The sequence below is a fragment of the Thalia democratica genome, unplaced genomic scaffold (assembly GCF_965202585.1).
Source record: "Thalia democratica unplaced genomic scaffold, ktThaDemo2.hap1.1 HAP1_SCAFFOLD_1032, whole genome shotgun sequence".
Classification (NCBI taxonomy): Eukaryota; Metazoa; Chordata; class Thaliacea; order Salpida; family Salpidae; genus Thalia; species Thalia democratica.
In genome coordinates, this window is record NW_028139961.1 from 18,206 (window position 1) to 38,760 (window position 20,555).

General features: G+C 24.9%; 1 protein-coding gene across 1 annotated transcript; it reads right to left on the reverse strand.

Annotated features, from left to right (window-relative positions):
* Positions 1–10,657: 10,657 nt before the first annotated feature.
* LOC145847681 (uncharacterized) lies at positions 10,658–20,521 on the reverse strand. The gene is made up of 8 exons (XM_082953669.1): positions 20,479–20,521; positions 17,033–17,215; positions 15,699–15,859; positions 15,131–15,272; positions 14,611–14,730; positions 14,293–14,372; positions 13,396–13,489; positions 10,658–11,129 (listed from the first exon to the last, which is right to left on the reverse strand). The coding sequence occupies exons 3-8, from the start codon at positions 15,807–15,809 to the stop codon at positions 10,933–10,935; spliced, it is 744 nt and encodes a 247-aa protein (XP_082809795.1). The 5' UTR covers positions 15,810–15,859; positions 17,033–17,215; positions 20,479–20,521; the 3' UTR covers positions 10,658–10,932.
* Between the last annotated feature and the right edge of the window lie 34 nt (positions 20,522–20,555).

Genomic DNA, 20,555 nt, shown 5'->3' on the forward strand with positions numbered 1-20,555 from the left:
ACGATTGTAGTGTGAATTGTTTAAAAAAGAAACTGTAATAAATTTTATTGTTTGCAATGCAGTTGTTAGTTTTTGTTGTTATCAGTCTTAATTTATGTTGTATACTATTTAAAAAATATAATGATAAATTTAAAATAATATTTTTTGTAACCATTAAATCAACTGCAAACTTCTATCACGATTTCAGAGTCAGATAGTTTTACAAATAAATAAATGTGTTGATGCTTACAAAATAGTTTGAAACTTTACAAACTGCAAAAACCATTTGAAATTATTTTACTTTGTTATCACCTTATCAAGTATTCATTTAAAAAAAAAAGCAACAGCAAACCTTCATCGCCAATATCTTTATCACGACACTCGAAGATGGCCAGTTGCTGAAATCACTGTAGGTATTGTACTTCTGCGTTTGCTTATGGCTGACTTCTTTGCTGGTTCGCTTTCAGAAGAACTTTCATCGCTCGAATCGACAGATGATTTAAAACCTAATTAATAGCTGCCAGCTGCTACCTTCTTGGTTGCTATATAATATAATTAGTTCTTAATATGGCGTAAATTACAACTGTTATTTTGCTTTTTAATAATAGACTACAAGTTTTTTTTTTTTGTGGTGATAAACATACTTAACTAAAACTAAATTCAAAACAATTCTTTTGCAAGGGAACTTTCTGGTTAAAAACCAGGAATGCACGACTATTTCAATTGGGATATTTCAAATTAAAAAAAAAAGTTTAAAGGGTCAAAATTCAAAAAATAATGTAGATATGAAATAAACATAAAAGACATTTAGGTCTTATTTATATTTACAAACCATATTATCAAAATTTATGCAAAATCTTAAATATATAACTGAGATATAATATAAGTTTTAAATAAACATATTTTTAACAGTTTTTTAAATTCTCAAAAAACATTTAAAACTTTATAAAGAAGATAAAACAGCTTGTAGATATTAATAAGATCTACGTAACGATTTTTATTTAATTTTATTTTACTCTTTCACATATGGTCTCTTCAATATTTTTTTAAGAATTCGAGTTCGAACTTAAATTTTTATTTAACTAAAATCCATTATATTATACTTGTCAAAGCTACTGCACATAAGATAAAGCTTTATAATTTTGTATGTGCTTTTACTATATATATTTTTTGAACAAGTTTTAGTTAAGAAGATAATTTTCAAAGTTCTTCAGTAATATAAAAACAATTATAAGTTTATATGCAGTAACGTTTTCAAAGTAAAGGGTTTTGTTTGTGAGTAAGACTTCATACTTACTTAATGTTTTAAGGTAAACATTTTAAAGGTTTTATAAATATCAAAAAACTACCTAACATGATGTAACACCAATATTAAGCTGAAATAATATAATTAGCCTTGTACTCATGTTTATGTCTTTTTTAACCAGGTGTTTAAATTAAAAAAAAAATGCTTAACACACTGTATAGCCTTTAACAATTACGTAGTTTACAATTAGGTTACTATCTAGGATGCTGTCGCAAAAATATCAAGCTAAAATTATATTGTACTTGATGTCTTTTTAAATCATAAATGTAGGGTAAAAATCAGTGTATTTTGTTTGGTCTAAAAAACTTCTTCGTTTCAATCGAGCTATATAAATACGTACTAAGAATTAAATTTTTTTATTACAAAATAAAACATATAATGATTTTATTTTACATATTGTAATCAATATAAATTATTGTATTTATATAATCGCTTTATATTGTAGAATAAAAGCGATTAAATATCGAAGTTTTATTAGTTTCTGATAAATAAGTTTAACTTTATTTATGTTTTAACAAAATATTATTTTTAGCCAAAAATTATGGTGAGAAAGACATCAAAAATAATATAACTTTAGCTCTATATTTGGTGCAACATCATCCTAGGTAATTGCCTATTTTTTAATGAAACCCTTTTAGATAATTACCTAGGATGATATTGCACCAATATCAGGCTGAAGTTATATTATATCTTATGTCTTTTATAATTTAAGGCTAACAATCAATGTTTTAAGTCTATTATGTTTAATCTGAAAAAAAACAAGCTACATAAATACATAGTTAGAATTAAGTTTGTTTATTAAAAACCAATATACTTGATCAATTTTATCTTACAGTATGGTAATCAATATAAATTATTGTATTGATATAATTGCTTTATATTGTAAAATAAAAGCTATTAAATATTCAAGTTTTATTAGTTTGTCATAAATAAGTTTAGTTTAATTTATCGTTAAAAAAGACATAAAATATAATATAATTTCAGCTTGATATTGGGTGCAACGTCATCCTAGTTAATTACCTACAATTTAATTTATTTTTATATATTTAGAATTATACAAAAAATATCTAATTATAGTAGGATAATGCGTAATACATAAAACTTAAAGTGATGTGTTTTTAAACAAAAGCGATTGAATATTTAGCTTTTATTATTTTATGACAAATATATTTAATTGTAGTCATGTGTTTAAATAGCTTGTTTAAAACAAGGTCTCTTTTTGCACTTAAATAACATTTATTTTAAACCTAAAATTATGGGTAAAGAAATTGAATATAAATTAAAACATGAGGCTTATTATATAATTTCAGCTTGATATTAGTGCAACATCATGCTAGGTCTTCACTTAAATATCTTTAGAAGTACCCATAGCAAACTTAAATATGGATTATAGAGTAAACTTGCTTAAAAATAGTTTTTTTTTTCAAAGCTGCACTCAGCTATTTTGTTTTAATTTACTTTGTAAGGAAAAGAATCAACATTTACACTATTATATTATAAAACAATTTAGCTTTACAACTTTTACTGCAAACTTTTTTTTTGATTAAATTTAGCCAAACACATAAAAAATTAAATACGATATGGTAAAAAAAGGTTCATAAAGCAGATTTTGCCAAACACTTGTAATTCTGGCAACATGACAATCTAAAGTACAGAAATTAAACTTTATATGAAATTTTTAAAGAGCCATATATCAAAATGGTAAGTTGTAATTTTAAAAAACATACCTTAAGATCAAATTAATTACTTTTTGTAGATGAAAAATGTGAAAATATGTGTAAAATGAGAAAATAGCCTTGTTTTAGCAACTTTCAAAACTTCTTTGAACCAAGTCTTAAAAGAATTTAAACTAAAATAAATTATTTATGTAAGTCAAAATAATAACATTGAAAATGCTTAAATACTGTTATTATACATAATTTACACTACACAGAATTGTAGAAACTTGAAATGTTGTGGACTTTGTTTATTTAGTGAATGCAAGTTATAAATTAGTATTGAATTGAAACAAGAAGGTTGAAATGACACTACAGTGACATTTTAAGATTTAAACCTGGTAAAATTTAAATAAATTTTAATTATAAAACAACAACAGTTTTTAACTCTTATGACAAGCTGAATTAATGAGATGCCAGTAATTACAGCATTGAACATTATGTATGCTTATATAGTTTTCTACTTTTTTATAACCAACTACAAAAATTATTGTAACTACAAAAAACCAAATTATAGCTGTATTAAGTGACTTGAGTTAATGAAACTCAACAAAAATATTTTCTTTACTTTTGGATCTTAATTTTGGGGCTCTTTTGTTACTTTTTATGAATTGTTATAATTACAGGAATGCCAAAGGCTTTTGAGTAATTTCTTCCAGGGCTTTTTAAATTCTTCTTGGTTTTAAAATAAAAGTTTTTGGGTGCATTGTTAGTAAAGAATTAGGTTTAAGGTAACAAATTGTGTTAATTAGTAAAAAAACACTAAAAGCCTATTGTAAAACTGGTCTAAAAGTGTTTTGTAACGAAGTATAAAATTATACTTCCAAAAAGTGTTATCTATATGACAGATTTTTTGTTTCAAAACAAAATTTCATTACTTTACATGTAAAAACTGTGTACAACTCAATGTTCTTCTGTTGTTATAGTAGTTTTTTTTTAAGTTTCCAAATTCCAGAAAAAATCAAAGAAATGTGCAGCCCAAAATGAAATTAATAAAATATTCATTACTTTTGAGGTGATATCTTGCTTTTGACATAAAAAAGAACATGTGGTTTCTTGTAAAAGGCTTGCTACTCATTTAGTCAAAAAAAACTGTCCTGATTTACTTAAAACTGTCCTGATTCATCCAGAGTTTTTTAAATTCTTTGAATTTGTGGCAACACTTTTTTAAGTATTTAACATTTTTGTTAGTTTTGGTAAGTTATAAATTAATTATAACACTAAACTTTAATTTTGTAACACAAAAGACAATATGGGTATAATTTTAAATGAACATTTTGTAACAACTCATTTTAGATTTATGAAATTGATTATAATTAACATAATTACTAATAAAATATTAACTCTTACCTTGGAGATGACTTCATTTTTGTTTATTTACCATTATTATTTGATCTGATAACATTTTACATAAAATTTTAGAGCATTGCGGGTAAAAGTGTTAAGTAAACTAAATAAATCGAAAACCACAGACAAGTTCGCTAAATAAATATCAGTGTTTTTCTTAAGTATTTGTAAATTTGTTCACAACTTAATCAAAATTTATACTTTTTATACTAAATATTTTGTTTACGTTTTAAAAAATAATTTCAACAAAGTATTAAAACGATTTAAACAAGGCATTAGCCAATATTTAAGATTATATTTGTAGTTTACTGTTAAAAAAAAACTGCGAAAGAAAAGTAAATACAAATAGCTGTGTATTTATACTTTACTATTTTATACTCGCTTACTTTTTTTTTCAATCTATAGTTTACTGATTTATTATAATATTCTTGTAAGTTAATTTCTGTTTTAAAAGTTAAAATAAGTTCTGAATAAATTAGATAATTTCTAAATTTTGTTCACAAATTATCGCAACGAAGTATTACATTTTTAATAAGACTATTTTTATTAAGCGTTTAACTCATTTAAATACTCAGTAAAAATCATTTTTTTATATAGAATTTTTTTTAGACACATTAAAAACACTTTTAAAAAAAGCTTCATAAGGTTTTTAACGTTCTAATAACATTTAAAAACTAAAATTTCACAAAACTCGGTTTATATACGTCGTTTGTAATCTGTTTTATTTACTATTGTTAACATTTTACTGTTTCTGTAATTCTTTTATTACCTGAATATTTCAATAAACAAACATTAGTTTATTAACAAACCATATATTTCAGATCCATTAACCTTGTTAATTGTAATTATGCTAAATAGTTATTGCTTTTTAACATTTTTAAATAGATATAAGGCCCTACTGTACTTACAAAAGTATGTATAATTTTTATATTATTAAATACTTTTATCTGTGGCCACACAGCCAACTAATTTTTTCAAAAATATAGTCTGCAGTTGATTAAATTAAAATGTTACGTTTCTTTAGTGTTCTGTGTAAAAAAGGTCAAGTTTTGTTTACAGCTTTTGTTTGATAAATAAGAATGATACTTTTCTATAAAAAGGTATATAAAAAGAATTGTAGTATTTTGTACCATTTAAAACATAATTTTTACGTTTTTAGAAACATAATTCAGTGTTTGAAGTTCACTTTAGTTTTATACTAACCCCATATTTTAAAAATAATCGTTTCACGTTTAACACTAAGAATTTAAAGAAGTTTTTAAATTGTCATAAAAATTTATCAATTCTCTAAGTTAATAACGTTTATATACAATAAAACTTTTAACAAAGCTTTTAATAGACTATTGAAAAATGAAAATATTGTATAGAACTTATTTAGATTATAATGGTTTTCGAGTTACCAATGAGTTTTTTATATAAATTTTAGCATTAGCTATTTAATCAAGCTTTTTTAATAGAATTCAAAAAATTTGAAGTAATTTTTTTTTGTTAGTCGATGTAACTAGAAAATAATCAGTTAAGTTTACTTAGTCAATTGGTACCAAAACATTAATAGTTAGATATTTTTTTCAAACAACTTGTATTTTAGTTAGTTAGTATATAATTAAAACTAAGCGCTTTTAAGAAGTTGGTTTACTTATAATCTTAATTTCAATCATATCTTATTTGTTCACAAATTACAATTAGATACAACCTTATCTTTAAACTTGTTAAATATAAACATATCAAATATAATGCCAGCAACATATTATGGTTGTTATTTATAAAACTGTCTCTTAATTATGTATACATTTGTCCGTTCGTTCAAGACAAACTTGCTTACGAAAAAACCTTATTACTGCATAAATTAGGTTGCAGATAATAAAAGAATTAAAAGTTATAAAAATTATTAGATATATGAACATTATATAAGCATTATCTACAACTCATACGGTGGCCGAGTGGTGATGTCCGTGGCACTTGATGCGAGCGGCCTGAGATCGAAACCCGGAAGACCCGTTTTTTACCTTTTATGTTGCTACCAAGTACAGTTGGTTGTGTTTCTAACAAAATTTAAATAGATAAGTAACTTGGTTTAGAACTTTATTTAATTAATCTTCCATACAAAATTGTAGACTATTTTGCTAAAGCAACGTATAAAAAATTTAGCTATACAAAGCTTATGAATATTTTCGACATTTCTGTTTTATTCATTTTGTAACCTTCTTTTTAGGATAAAAGTTGTTAACCAAACCCAACTAGTTATTTAATTAAAATTTCTATTTGTTTTATTAATCAATAGTTTTTACATTTTTTACCATTAACGTTTATTTAACAGATATTTAAAGGAAAAAATTATTTTAATAATACTCATTGTAATACTTAATTTCATCCTGAATATTAAATTAGTTACACAATCATTTAATTCAAGAAGGTTTAATTAAACGCAATTATAAATGTTAAGTTAATATGACTAAATAAGTTTTGATATAGTAATAGTTTTAATTGCTATGAAACTAACTTATATCATAAACTAATAGATATTTAAATCTGACTAAAAATTATATACAACAGAAGTGGACCACTGGAGCCGATGACCCACCTAAAAAATAAAAACGTTATTATATTAAAGTAACTGATATAACTACTTTTTACATAAATACTGTTTTAACATTAGTATTTTTATTTTAGTTAATCATTTTTTAAAAGTATTAATTTAGGGGTATTTTTTAAATATTTCTTAGTTTTCTATATTACAGTTTTCTATAAATATTTTATTATACAAAGAAAGCGCGTTTGATATTATACAAAAAATAATATTACTTAAATATAAAAAGTTATTAAACTTTAACAGAAAAAAACTTCGGAAACACGTAAAAGAAACTTACTTACTGAGAATGTTTCAGCCCCATTCTACTTTAAAATTAATTGAACGACTAAAACTGCATTTATTTTTTATAAGTTTTAGCTAAGAAATATTGCTTGTCACGAGATAATAGTGAGTGAAAGAGATTTTAAATACTCGATGGAGCTTCTACTATCAGCATTGATTTCTGAACGTAGTAGCTGCTCTGAATTTCAAAGTGAAGTTGATGAGCTTATAAAGCTTTGTTTTCAGGTATTTCATTCTTTTTTTTCACTTTTGCATAGTGTCTATGTGTTACAACTTTTATAGTCAAAATCTCGTTTTTTAGAAAACTTGCAATAGATAAATAGCCTAATTTTTTCCCATAGTTAGAGTATGACGAGTTTCCGGAGATTTTTCTTAATGAAGAATTCGACATACTTTTTAAACTTACAATACCTGCCCGTGGAGTAAACAGTTGGCTTTTAAATGTGATAAATATAAAAACTGAAGATAACTTGCTTAAATTTCTAGATGAAAACGAAGATATGAAGGCAATTTTCTAAGTGCTTATTTAGAAGGCTATAATAAAAAATTGTTAGTTTTGTTAATGTTTAGAAAACTATTAGGAACTAAAGTTTCATTACTCTTCAAAGTAAGTCAAGATACTATATCCTAAAATTTACATTTATTAGTAAAGTATAAATGTTATGCCTGTATTTTTTATCTACTTTATAGAGGGGAAACAAATCTTTCATTATCTGAACATATTATTAACTTTTTTAAGCACTTTATATAAGTGGTAGAAATTTATTACTGTAAATTACAGAGGCTTGAACGAAGAATCAAAAAACGTATATAGGTTAGTTTTCTTAAGCATCCTTTAATTTTATTACCACTTTCTTTATATTTTTACAATTAAATCATATTTACGAAACTAAATAAACTTTTATATATATATAGTTAGCTCATAAGTAATTAGTTCGGTTTTCATACTTAAAAAAGTTGTGTATCATCAATAGAGAAAGCGGTAACTTAATTAGTAATTTTGTTTTCAGTGGTAGGAAGCTTTTATGTTTCAACTTATATTCAGTTGAAGAAACTGAGGCAATGAAATTAAAGGTCTTTCTAATATATAAGTAAGTTAAAGTTGTCGCTTTTTCATTTAAATTTAAATTTGGTTAAAAACATATAAAAAGCAACTAAAAACATGCTATATTTAAAAAATTTTCTAGTCATATTCTTCCATAACTTTGTAATTATTAAATATGTAATAAGCTTGATATGAATAATTTATTTGCTGAAGTGAGTTTATTGAAAAAGTGATGTTAATGTGAAAACTAGAAAGTAGAAGTGATAAAGCAGCTAATATATCAGTAGAATAAAACTGCGAAAATAAAGACAACAAGTAAACACAAAATTATACAAATAAAAATGTTTATAATAATGTTCTTAAAATGTCCGAATTTTAATAAATTTTATTTAACTCTAATTTTTCAACATGCTACAATAAAAAACAAGTATGAAGTCATAAAGGAGAAATGTGATCTACAAACATTTTTTGTTCGAGGAAAAAGAAATAATAACTAAAACCGCATATATGCATTGACGGTAGATATTTTTACTATGTAAACCCCTACGATAAAAGAAGTTTCATTTATTTAAAACAAACATAGCAGCTATCCGTGGAACTGGTGGTTTTCTACAGAACCTGTTGATATACTTTTGTTAATAAACACTTTTTTTTATCCTCGGAAAACACATCTGAGCAAACTTTAAATGAAATATGCTTTTCTACTTAACAATCTTAAAAAACATTTTTAAAATGTAAGCTCAATTAAAATTTAAAAAGCAACGTAAAATTTATAGTATAAAGGCTTTTTAAGATCAAAAACGAGGATAGAACTTAATAACACAAGAAAAAGCTGTTGAAAACATTTAAAACAATCAGCTGTGAATACAACATGCTTGTGTGTCGAACATGCTTGAGCACAAAAATTAACTTTCAGATCAACATGTTAGAAGAAGTATTTCAAAATATTATTTTATTGACTGTAACACTTGTCAAAATTGACTTTTTTTTTCTTTCTTTTGTACAACATAGCAATGTAAACATTATACTTTATTTTATCCTTATTGCCTAATAGCTGATTTTCAAGTTTATATTTATTTAGATGTCAGTAGAAAGTTTACTGAATAAAAAGAATGATTCTATCAGCACCACTTGAAGTTATCTATAGACTCATACATTATTTTGTCAATAAAATACAACCGTCCAATCTTTGGTAAGGATGACTCATTTACTTTGATGAGCTCAATTATATAAATACAGCTCACACTTTTTGATAAAACGAACACTTGTTATGACTTTTTATGTATTAACCAAATAATATTGCGTAAATAAAATCAGTCATATCTTAATTATGACTTTTGATGAAAAAATTAAAACACTAATTGAGTTGTATATGTAATAATTTCTAAGCACGTTTGTTATCATGTTTTTGGGTTATTAGTAACTGTATGTCAAATATATTAACTCAATTTAAACATCTAAAAAACTTTGTCTTACAACTTAAAAAATTGTAATTCCAAACTATTTAACGTTTGTGCTTTTAGTACAGTTAAGCATGTTGAAAGCTAGTACAAATGTATTTTTTGTTTTCAATACTTAGTTTGAGAAATCTCAAAAACTTAACAGACTTTTTGAATAAAACAAATAAAAAATTAGAATTGTAGAATTAACATTTATATTGAATTACTGATATTTTTAACTTAAATAATTAGATTATGTACTTATACAAAAATACTAAACTGTTTATTAAACATTCATATCAAGTATAACAATTCAACGATCGCAAAAGTAAAAATACAATTTATGTATATAAGCAATTTTTGAAGATTCTTCAAAACACCAATAAAGTTTTAATGTGTACAGATAGTTTTTATAACATTGTCATGCGACATACAAAAATTGAAATTTCATTCGAAAAAGGCAAACTTTAACTAATATAATAAAAGGGCAAGCAAGAAATATAATAATTAAAAACGTGTGTATTTTATACTTATAAAACGATTGAAAATCTAAAAGTGTAAGAAATGGAATGTTAATAGAAAAACAGCTTTAGAAAGTTAGACAGACATTTTTGATTTAAGACACAATATTTATAATCAATGCAAAAAATATAAACAGAACAGACACATATCAAAACACCAATAAATAACCAACATTATCAACACATGCTCATTTAACTGACCTGATTATAATCAAATAAACTTTTATTATTGGAGTGCCTGTAAAACATATTGATAAAAATAAACTTCAAATACTACATTTAATCCCCATCAAATATCTGGAAATGTTTAAATCTCATTAATTTATAGAAAAATTTAAATTCTTTTAATATATTTAGTGCTTAAATTAAGAAAAGCATTAAAGTGTAAATTTTAAAGCAAAACTTAAAAATTTTATGTACATATTATAGCACTTTTAGATATGTAAAGAACAAAACTTTAAAGTGAATTTAACTTTTTTAGTTTTTAATCTGTTCGCGTCGTAGAATAATTTAAAAGAACTGTCATATAATAAATTAACCCTCAAAAATTGAGTGTTTTAGTGCCTAATTAAAAATTTACTACCTCAAAAAGGGCAATTTTCCATATAAAAATATACATCATAGCACACAGTGTTCCTTTTTGTCAGCTGAAAAGCGTGCACTTACATACCGGCAAAAGTAACTATTGTAAGTTAAGAAAAAGTTCATTTAAACATTAGTGCCTTCGTTACGCATCATGGTGTCTAATTCCTCGTCATTTCTAACATGATCGTCGTCTTGCTTAAAGCAATAGAGCTTATTCAAATAGAAAAACAACGCAACACCAACCATGACGGCCAGCAGCGGCAGCAAAACTGCGAGAAGAACCGTTGAAGTTGATGAGCTTCCGGCACTTGGTGGGGCGCCTGAGAAGTAAAATTTATCAATTGTTGTATAAACTATCATAATACTTACATTAGCTTTTAAATTTTTAAACGCTTAACATTTAAACTGTTCGTGGAGGATTTTGGTAATTTTTGATACCAAAAATTACAAACTTTTGTAATATTCATACTAGATAAAATAGACACTACTCTTTAATTGTTTCCAACTTAAAGCTTTGTGCACTCTTAAAGCAATTTTTTAAAATTAAATATTATAATGTGAGCTAAGTCTAAATTGGTAAAAAAAATTATATACCAATTTTTTGAGACAAAGATTGTGACAAAATTTAAATTGATATTGTTAACAAACAAGAATAATTGTTTTCAGTTTTAAGAAAAGTTTAGCTTCTTACTGTAGAAAAAAATATAAACTTTTATTTTCTACAACAAAACATAATTTTTAGAAGGTTACAAAATGCACAATTAATAAAACACACAATAGAATGAAAAAATTACTCACAATAATTTTAATTTTAAACAAAAACACGCTGTTTTAATTTTTAATTAGAATTTAAACCTTTAATATTTTGGGCAGTAACTAAAAAATATTAAAGGCTTTTAATTAGTAGTGCATTAGAAATTTCGGAGAATATGTTCTATTACTTAATTTAAGTATAATCAATAGCTTTTAATTTGTAAATTCATCTTTTATAATAGATTATATAAAAGCGCCGTAAAAACAATTTAATTAGAAATATTTTGTTATTTTTTAAAAATTAACTTGTTTAAGAGATCTTTAAATTAAGTTAATTTAAACTATATTTTGATAACAATTTTAGCAGTTTAATAACAAAGTAATTGTTGTTCTATCTTGCAAATAAGCAGTTATTCTAAAAAGTAAATGCTAGCCAACCATAAAGCCTATCAGCCTTCTTAGAAACCAATAATGCTAACTTACGAGACTTAATTTTAAAAAACTTAAAACAAGCCAACTAAACCAAAAAATAAAAAAAACTAATGTTTTAAGAGTTATTTTCTGAAAAAAAAACTATGATTTAAAACAATATTACTAAACAATGTTCATGCAATTTTATTATTAACTTGTTGTTTCTAGTGGAATATTCTTAAAAATTGTAATTTCTTCTATAACTTCAGCAGTTTTTTCTGTGTTGTTATATAGCAAGTATTTTTAAGCTATGAGTTTTAAAACTACTTATAGTTATTTCTGTATATACTTATCATTTTTATTTATAAAACAACTAACATTAATTTAGCATTTATGATTATTTTGATTAGTATTTATTATTTTTATTAGAAAAGTTTTTTACTTTTATGCTGTTCACAGTTGAAAAAGTTTTATTTTAATTTAAAATTTGAACCAGTAAGCTAATACGCAAATTTAATTAAATACATCGAGTTTTATTTTTAGACAAAACCAAACAAGTTCTTTGAAATTCATAAAACTAATGTTTTTTTAAATTTTATTGTCTAAAATTACTTTTTGAAAGAATTAGTTAAAAATACCTTATTATTTCATACTTTAAAAATTTTAACAAACGAAAACCATTTAAAAACTTCAGTATATTTTAACTAAAAAAGTTTCAATGATAGAAGTTAATTAACATACTTAATAGTTTTTCAATATTTGTACCATTCACATTAACTAGCCTTATAATTTTTCTTGAAATAATATCAGTATTATTATGTATTAAACGCATAAACTACTTGTGGTGGCGTCTTTTTTGTTATTCCTGCCGTCTTTAGTTGGTACTACTGCTGGTGCACCTGTTAAAAGCGTTGCATGCCACTAAACTGAACGCAATCAATTGAGCAAATGTACAGCAACATTACTCAAGCAATGCAAATTACCAACTGATGCAAGTGTGATTACAAAGTTGAATGTTAACAAAAATGTAATGAGTGAATTATGTGCACCACCGATTTTGAAAACAAATACCAAGTGTATTATGACGTGTGAGTAACAAAACGCTTAAAAAATATTTAATCTAAAATAGAAGAACTTTTTTTCACTTACAACCTAAAGTAAGTATGTTTTGAAACAAAACACTTTAACAGTTTTAGAATGAATATTTTTCAATAATTTTTAAACTTATCAATGCTTTAAAATGTTTAAAATAAAACGTATATTTTTTAATATTTTAATTTGTACATGGTGAAAAATCACCAAAAAAAAATCTTTCATTTTATGTACATCGTGCTAAAAAATTTTGCCAGTCTACTTATCTAAATAAATTCTAAGAGCAAGCCAAAGCATTATCGTTTTGTTGTAAGCAATTAATAAACATACCATCATCTATTACAGTAATATTCAGATCAATAGATAAAACTTCGCCTGGAAATTCAGAGTTTTCCATGCTCAACTTGTAACTACCGTTTTCATTCTGTGAGTACAAACTTTTATAATATCTATTTCAAATTAGTTTAAGCTAAGTTGTACACAATTATAGCAAGTTGGGAAATCTTTTTTATTTAAATCCTTAATGAGTGAAATTCTCTTTAAAAGATTTTAAACTTCTAATATTATATTTAAATCTTTATGTTTATAAATTTTATAATTTTCATCTTAATGTTCATCGACTTAAATAAAAAAATAATTTAAAACATTAATAAATTTGATTAAGTTTTCAAACATTAGTCATAGGAGAAACATAGCTCATAGTTTAGAAGTATGTTAATGATGAATTGCATCAATTTTCTCAACAATTTTACCTGATAGTAGTTAGTATTTTGATTTTTTACACTCTTAAAAACAGTTACAAAAGCACTATTTTAACAGAAAGATATATTAATTTCAAGTCTTAAATATCTAAAAAAAATCGTTTAATTTGGAAAAAATATGAAACAGTTACCAACTTTTTATTAGTTTATTTTATTATCTAACTTTTTTTAGTTAAGTAGAAAACAAAGTGTATCACTTACTGACTAATACAACAAAACGAAATGAATACTTAAACAAATCAAACCAAAACTGTTTTTTCAAGCACTACTACTAACTTAACATTTTAAAAAATTTAAGTACTTTGAATTTGTTCATTTAATTAAACAGCAAACTAATAACCTATAATAATTATATACATGAAAACGATTTATTATGAAAAATTCTATAATCATCATATTTTTTATCTGTATTTTCACGAAAAAAACTTATTTGAAAAAACAATAAATATTAAACAAAACATCTCACTTTAAAGTCTGAAAATGCAAGCGAGAAAGTCTGATTAAATCCAACATTGCTGTTTGGCAGTATATCAGTACTTGTGTTTCCTGTAAGATTGTTTAAACATTGTTATGTTGCAAGATACGTGTAAATTACACACAGTCATTGATAAAAACTAAAATACCTACAAAAATAAATACAAACTAAACTATGAATTAACATTATAAGAACATTATAAACCACTACAAAGAAAACTTAAAAAGGATAATCAAATATAATCATCATGTAACAGTTCGGGTCATATAAAATTAGATAAAATAACAACGTCTTTCATATAAAACGAACCGGACACTAAAGTGGCTTTTTCAACGAGCGGGTTCGAATGCACTACTTGGTGGCATGATTTTTCAGATGAACTTCTTCTTATTGTACATTCATTGGTTGATTGCAACAAGGTCGGTTTCTCTGTTGACAATTAAACTAATAGTGTTTTAAGCTTATAGTTTCGGTTAAACTATAAAGCGTTTTATGATTATTTTTATGTCACATCTTACTTGAAATGACATAAAAGTACACAATGCTACTTTTTTTTACAAAATTATATTTTTAAAATATATATTTATAATAAATATGTTGCAATGAGTTTTAAGAGCATACACATGCACAGTTATGAATAATTAAATAGTATACATTTCAGAAAACTTAATTTTAATTTTAGTTGAAATGCAAGCGCAGTCATAAAAAAAACCACCAATCACATAATGTCGTAAGCAATAAACTTTGAAACCCAAGTTAAAAGCTACAATTAAAAAACTATTGAATTTTAAAGGTTTTAAGTTGCTGAAAAAAACTGCAACAAACGTACGAAGTATGACGAGAGTTTGCGATTGAGAAAGACCCGTGTCTTTGTACATTTTGTTTTTGTTGACCAAATTGAGAGCTTGGCAGGTAACAGTTTGGTCGCTTCTGCCATTAGCCACTTTTGTTGTCAAGTTGTAACCACCAACCTGAACAAATTAATTACTGAGCTCGTTGAATCATTTTGAGGTGATAGTTTCTACGAGCTTTTTTGGTTTTGTACTTGTTTATTTTTGTGATTTTTGTAGATGATTATTAACCACACTTTAATCAATTAAGTGTTGATAGAAAGTTTAAAAATATTGGCCAAATAAAAAAAAGAGTTTTATACTTTTAGGCAATACTTTGTTCGAAATGTTTCAGTTTAAGTAGTATTTCGTTTAAACAGAAAGGACTAAATTTAAAAAATATACTTTTGCTTTTATTTTTAAATGAGTAGTGTTTATAAGTATATGAAAACCTTCTACTATTAAACACAAACGAGTAAAAGTTATAATTTTAATATACAAATAGACTCATCTGAATCGTCTAAAGCCCTCTGATGACACAAACACAAAAAAAAGACAATGTCAAACCCGATCAACATTCAAAATTGTTTCCTCTTTTTGGTCGTCGCCTTTATAGTACACATACTTGACTTGATCAACTTTCGGCACGACATCAACGTGGCTGCACTTCAAATTCATGCTTTCACCAACTTTGTACTTCACATTTCCCACCAGTGTCGATTTGGGTGCTGCATAAAAAGAGCGTTTTTATTCAAAGTGTTTTTTAGTTCGCTGCTGGCTTTGAGGTGGCACAATTGAAAAACTCAAGTAAACTTTCTTTATAACTTGAGGATTTTTTATTTATGAATATTATACACCTTTTGGTGTTTGTAAATTCCAAGAGGCTGTTTTTATCAAGCAACATAAAACCAGTTGAAACTATTTTTTTCATTACACATAAAAAAATAACTTACATAAGTCGAACATAAAAACATTTTGTTGAAGATATAAAACTTATGGTTTAAGTTGAGTGCTTCAAATGTTAAAATTTAAACTATAAAATTAATTACTTTTTTGCATTTCAAGTTCACTGACTATGCTAATAGATGAGTTGAAAATTTTATTCTACCTGATAATTTTTGTTTTTGATATTAAAAAGGAGATAGTATACAACCAAATAAGTATATAATTACAAACGTATAGTATAATTAACAAAAAATAAACTAAAAACTTTTTTTACAAATTATTAAAATAATATTGATTAAATTTATAATGTTAATTTTTTGAAACAATTAAGAAAAGCAAGAAAATAAACGTTACGGTCTTAAGTATGGTCAATGGAATAGTGTAGAGTGGTCATTGAGCTACACACCATTTACTGATAAACACTGTTTTCAGCTAGTTTGATGGTAAAAAAATAAATTCAAGATTGATATTTTATATATTAAAAATGTAATATATTTAACTTAAAAACTGGTAAGTACTCTCCAAACCAGAGTTGGTAAAATGCTAATAGTTACTATGGTAATTCAGCAATGAAGCGTATAAACTTTGGTTTGTTTTAAGTTAGTAATTTCACGCTCGAGTAAATAAAGCAGAGCTTTTTAACATATCTGCTCCAAACCCATTACTGTCAATATCAATCATGGAAATCTACCATAGGCACCACACTACCTCCTGCCTTATATTTTTTATTTTCTAAATAGTTTTGCTCTGAGAATATTTTCAAATTTATGATGTACTTTATAAATTTTAGTTAAGCAAGGCTTAAAAGTGATAAATATGCGCACAAAAATTCCTAAGCTTCCTGGTACTTAACGCGTTGTGAAAAAACAACTTTACAAACATATCAGCTAAAACTTGATCACAACGAACTGTTTACAACCACGCTTTGATGAAAAAGTACAACTACGAGTTTTAACCTGTCCAACATTCAACTCCGTCGGCGTCGAACTTGGCGTCGGCCCGGCACTTCACGGCGGCGGTGAGGGGCTGCTGGTTTTTGAACGGGTAGGCGCCCTGCTGCTTGCAAGCCAGTTTGCTTTCCCCGCCGTAACTGGACGTCGACTCGGCGCTCACTTGATCGTTGACGTCGGTCGGGCATGCTGAAATTTTTTTTGTACAACTACAGTTCTGTTTTGTATAATTTTATTCATTTGTTTATACTTGAAGTTCACTTAAAATTTATAAGGTTTTTTTGTATTGAGTTTTAAACTTGCTGAAATGTTTATTAAACTTTGTTATAAATGTTGCTCAAGCGTTAAAAAGTTTTATTAAATTTTACGAGTTAGTTATCTAAGTCACGAGGTTCTTATCTAAAAAGGTGAAATAAATATTTTATTCTATTATTTTTAATACTTGTGCTGGTAATGAAGTAAGAAAATCACGGAGCGTCACTTACTTTGTCAAAAACTCCAATTTTAAAATGAATAAACTAACTACTTTTTCTATATTAAAAAACAAAACTAAAAAATTAACATTTTATAAAGTTATTAATCACAACAGTTGAAGCTCGTGAAAAAGTGACGCTCTGTGCATTTGTGACCCATTTTCATTTATGTTTAAGTTAACTTTAATTATTTATATAAGTATATAACGATGTTCTACAAAAATATATTTATAAAGTAGGATTAAAAGACACAAACTACATCTAGAGAAACAAATTACTTTGAGAGAAAATCAAATCCGTAAAACTATGTGTAAATTTTACAAGTTAGAGTAATTAAAAGTATAAGATAGATAAGGTTTAAAAGAAGGTTCTCTAAACTACCAGTTTTTAAGGTTATAACAAAAACTTAATTTTTAATAACAATCCATAACAAAGTACAATTAAAGCAAATTAAAATAAATTTGTTCACGACAATGGTAATTTTATTATAGGTTTAGTTTGAATTTCTTATTATCTTAATCATCTAAGTGAAACTTAATCTTTTATTTTTTCATGATCTAATAGACTACTTTCTGTTTTATAAGCTGTAAAACAAGTGAATACAATACCAACTAAGTTTAACCAACAAAAAAACAAAACAGTAATAAAATTACAAACAACTAAAGGCAAAGTTCAATTAATATAGTTAAGTTTTCAAAATTTATATGCTTCACGATATACTTAAAAATATGGTGTTCTAGGTAAACATTTCGTGCAATTTTACATCATAACAACATTAAAATTAACCTATGAACTTTGTACTAACTAAAAACTTTAAAATAAACAAAAATTTGCTAGACCTATATTTTAATCAAAATTAAATGTTTAGAACGATTGGTTCAAAATTTTTTAAAGGCCTTGGATAAAACTGCAACTAAAGGTATAAGGAAACATTAGTATAGTGTACGTTGAGGTCATTTCTATTCATTATAAACACAAAAAAACAAAACAAATAAATTTTGTGAATTTTTATTTTTAGATTTGATAAATTCAAATAAAACCAGACAATTCACATTTGTTTCAAATTTAAACGCATCTTTGAAAGTAAGCGTAAAAGTTTACCTTTGATTTGAAACTATGGGCTGCACTGCCACAGTCAATAAGGTTTATATTTCAAGTGAATGAAAGAAATAAAAAACATTATGAAAATTAAAACAAAACTTTAGCTGTAGTTAAACTAACTTACTTAAATAAGTTTGTAAAAAAAAATTTAAGAGATACTCTTTTTTTTTTCAATAACTATTTGGCAAAAAAAAAGTTTCTAATTAAACTTAACATAATAAGCAACATTATCAAAATTTAAATAGTTCAAATCTTTTAATATTCTTTTAGAAAACATAGATCACTATTTTTATTCAGCTGTTTTCACAGATATAAAAACTAATTCTTATTAATACATTATGTTTTTTAACATCAGTTTCAAAGTTAAAAGTATAGAAAGGAACAAGATTTAAACAGTTATCTACAATAGTAGCACATACTTTTACGATAACTTGTAACTGCAACAAATTCATTTTATGAAATAATCTTTGTGCAAAATGCGCTTAACTATTGTTATGTTTATAAACTGAAATAATATTTTTAATGAAATTAAAAGCAAAATCATAAAGAAACTTCCTGCTCAAGTCATGTGTGTATATGTTAGTATTAATAAAGTAAACAATAGTCAAACACTTTACCAGCTTTGTATAAGTTTTTTAGAGAACAAAACTTCTACTTCTACTGCTGGAGAAATAAAAACTAATAAGTTACTTAATTTTCTTATGTGAATTTGAGGTAAAAACTATTACTTTTACATATTTATTAGTAAAAGTTGATCTGAAAGTTTAAAGGAAATTGATGTCTAAAAAAATAAAAATACCAAAATAGTAAACAGCATTTTGAGAATAGAAAATAGTCAAGTCTTTTTAAAGTAATTAAACTTAACTTGTTTATTGCAATTTTCTCTCAAAAAACTTAATATTAAAATTAAAAATCATACTTTACTCATAGAAAAATTAAAGTAGTTATTTTTTACACAGCCAAAAACAAAATTTAACATATCTAAAAATAATCAAATAGGTTGTTATGTTATTGAAGTATAAGGAATAAAAAAGAAATTTAAGCTTTTAAACTAAGTTTTACTTATAAATAAATACCTGTTATTTTCAGTTAAAAAGCAAGTCTTGCAAGTTTATAAAAACAAATTAATACTTATTTGGTGTACTATTTAACTTTCTACAAAAAATCAAAGCGAAAAAGGATAAATTTACAGATAACATTTAAAAAACTTTTATTTGCTTAGAATTTTAAATTAATCAACTACACAATCAATTCTACACTGTATTGTTTGATAAAAAAGTTCTAAAACTAATTAAATATTAATCTCAAATCTATATAAATAATTAAGAGTTGAAATTAAAAAATATATGATTTATAACTTGGTCTTAATATATTTAATTAAAACTATTTTATGACAAAAAATATATCATACATCTAAACTAAAAGTTCTATAACCTTAAGACTTGATCAGTTTGAAAGTTTCAAAGCACATACTTGTAACAAGTTTTGTAAAATTTTTTGCACTTGTACAAATTTTAACAAATCGACACACCACCTTACAAAGTATATAGATAATGAAAAAAACAAGGAAAACATCATAAAATAATCAAGGTGTTTCCACTTTAATATTTTTTTTTCTTATTACAACCACAATATGATGTGTATAATATTATTTCTATGATAGTTACGTTGATTTTTATTACCAAACATAAATGTTATATAAATATATATTATATCTATATTGTTTTAATTTTACAGTATGATACTGTTTTTAAATAGTCAACAAACAAAACTTTGAAAAAACACAATATCAAACAACTCAACGTTTTAAAATTTTGCAGTCAAACTACAGTTATCAAAATATCATGTTAGAAAAAAACTAAGTTATGCAATTCTTACTTGTGACAGGCACATTTTCAACAGAGCACTCCTTAAGAGTTACTGCTTTTGTGTCTTCAGCGCGAACTTTGAACGTG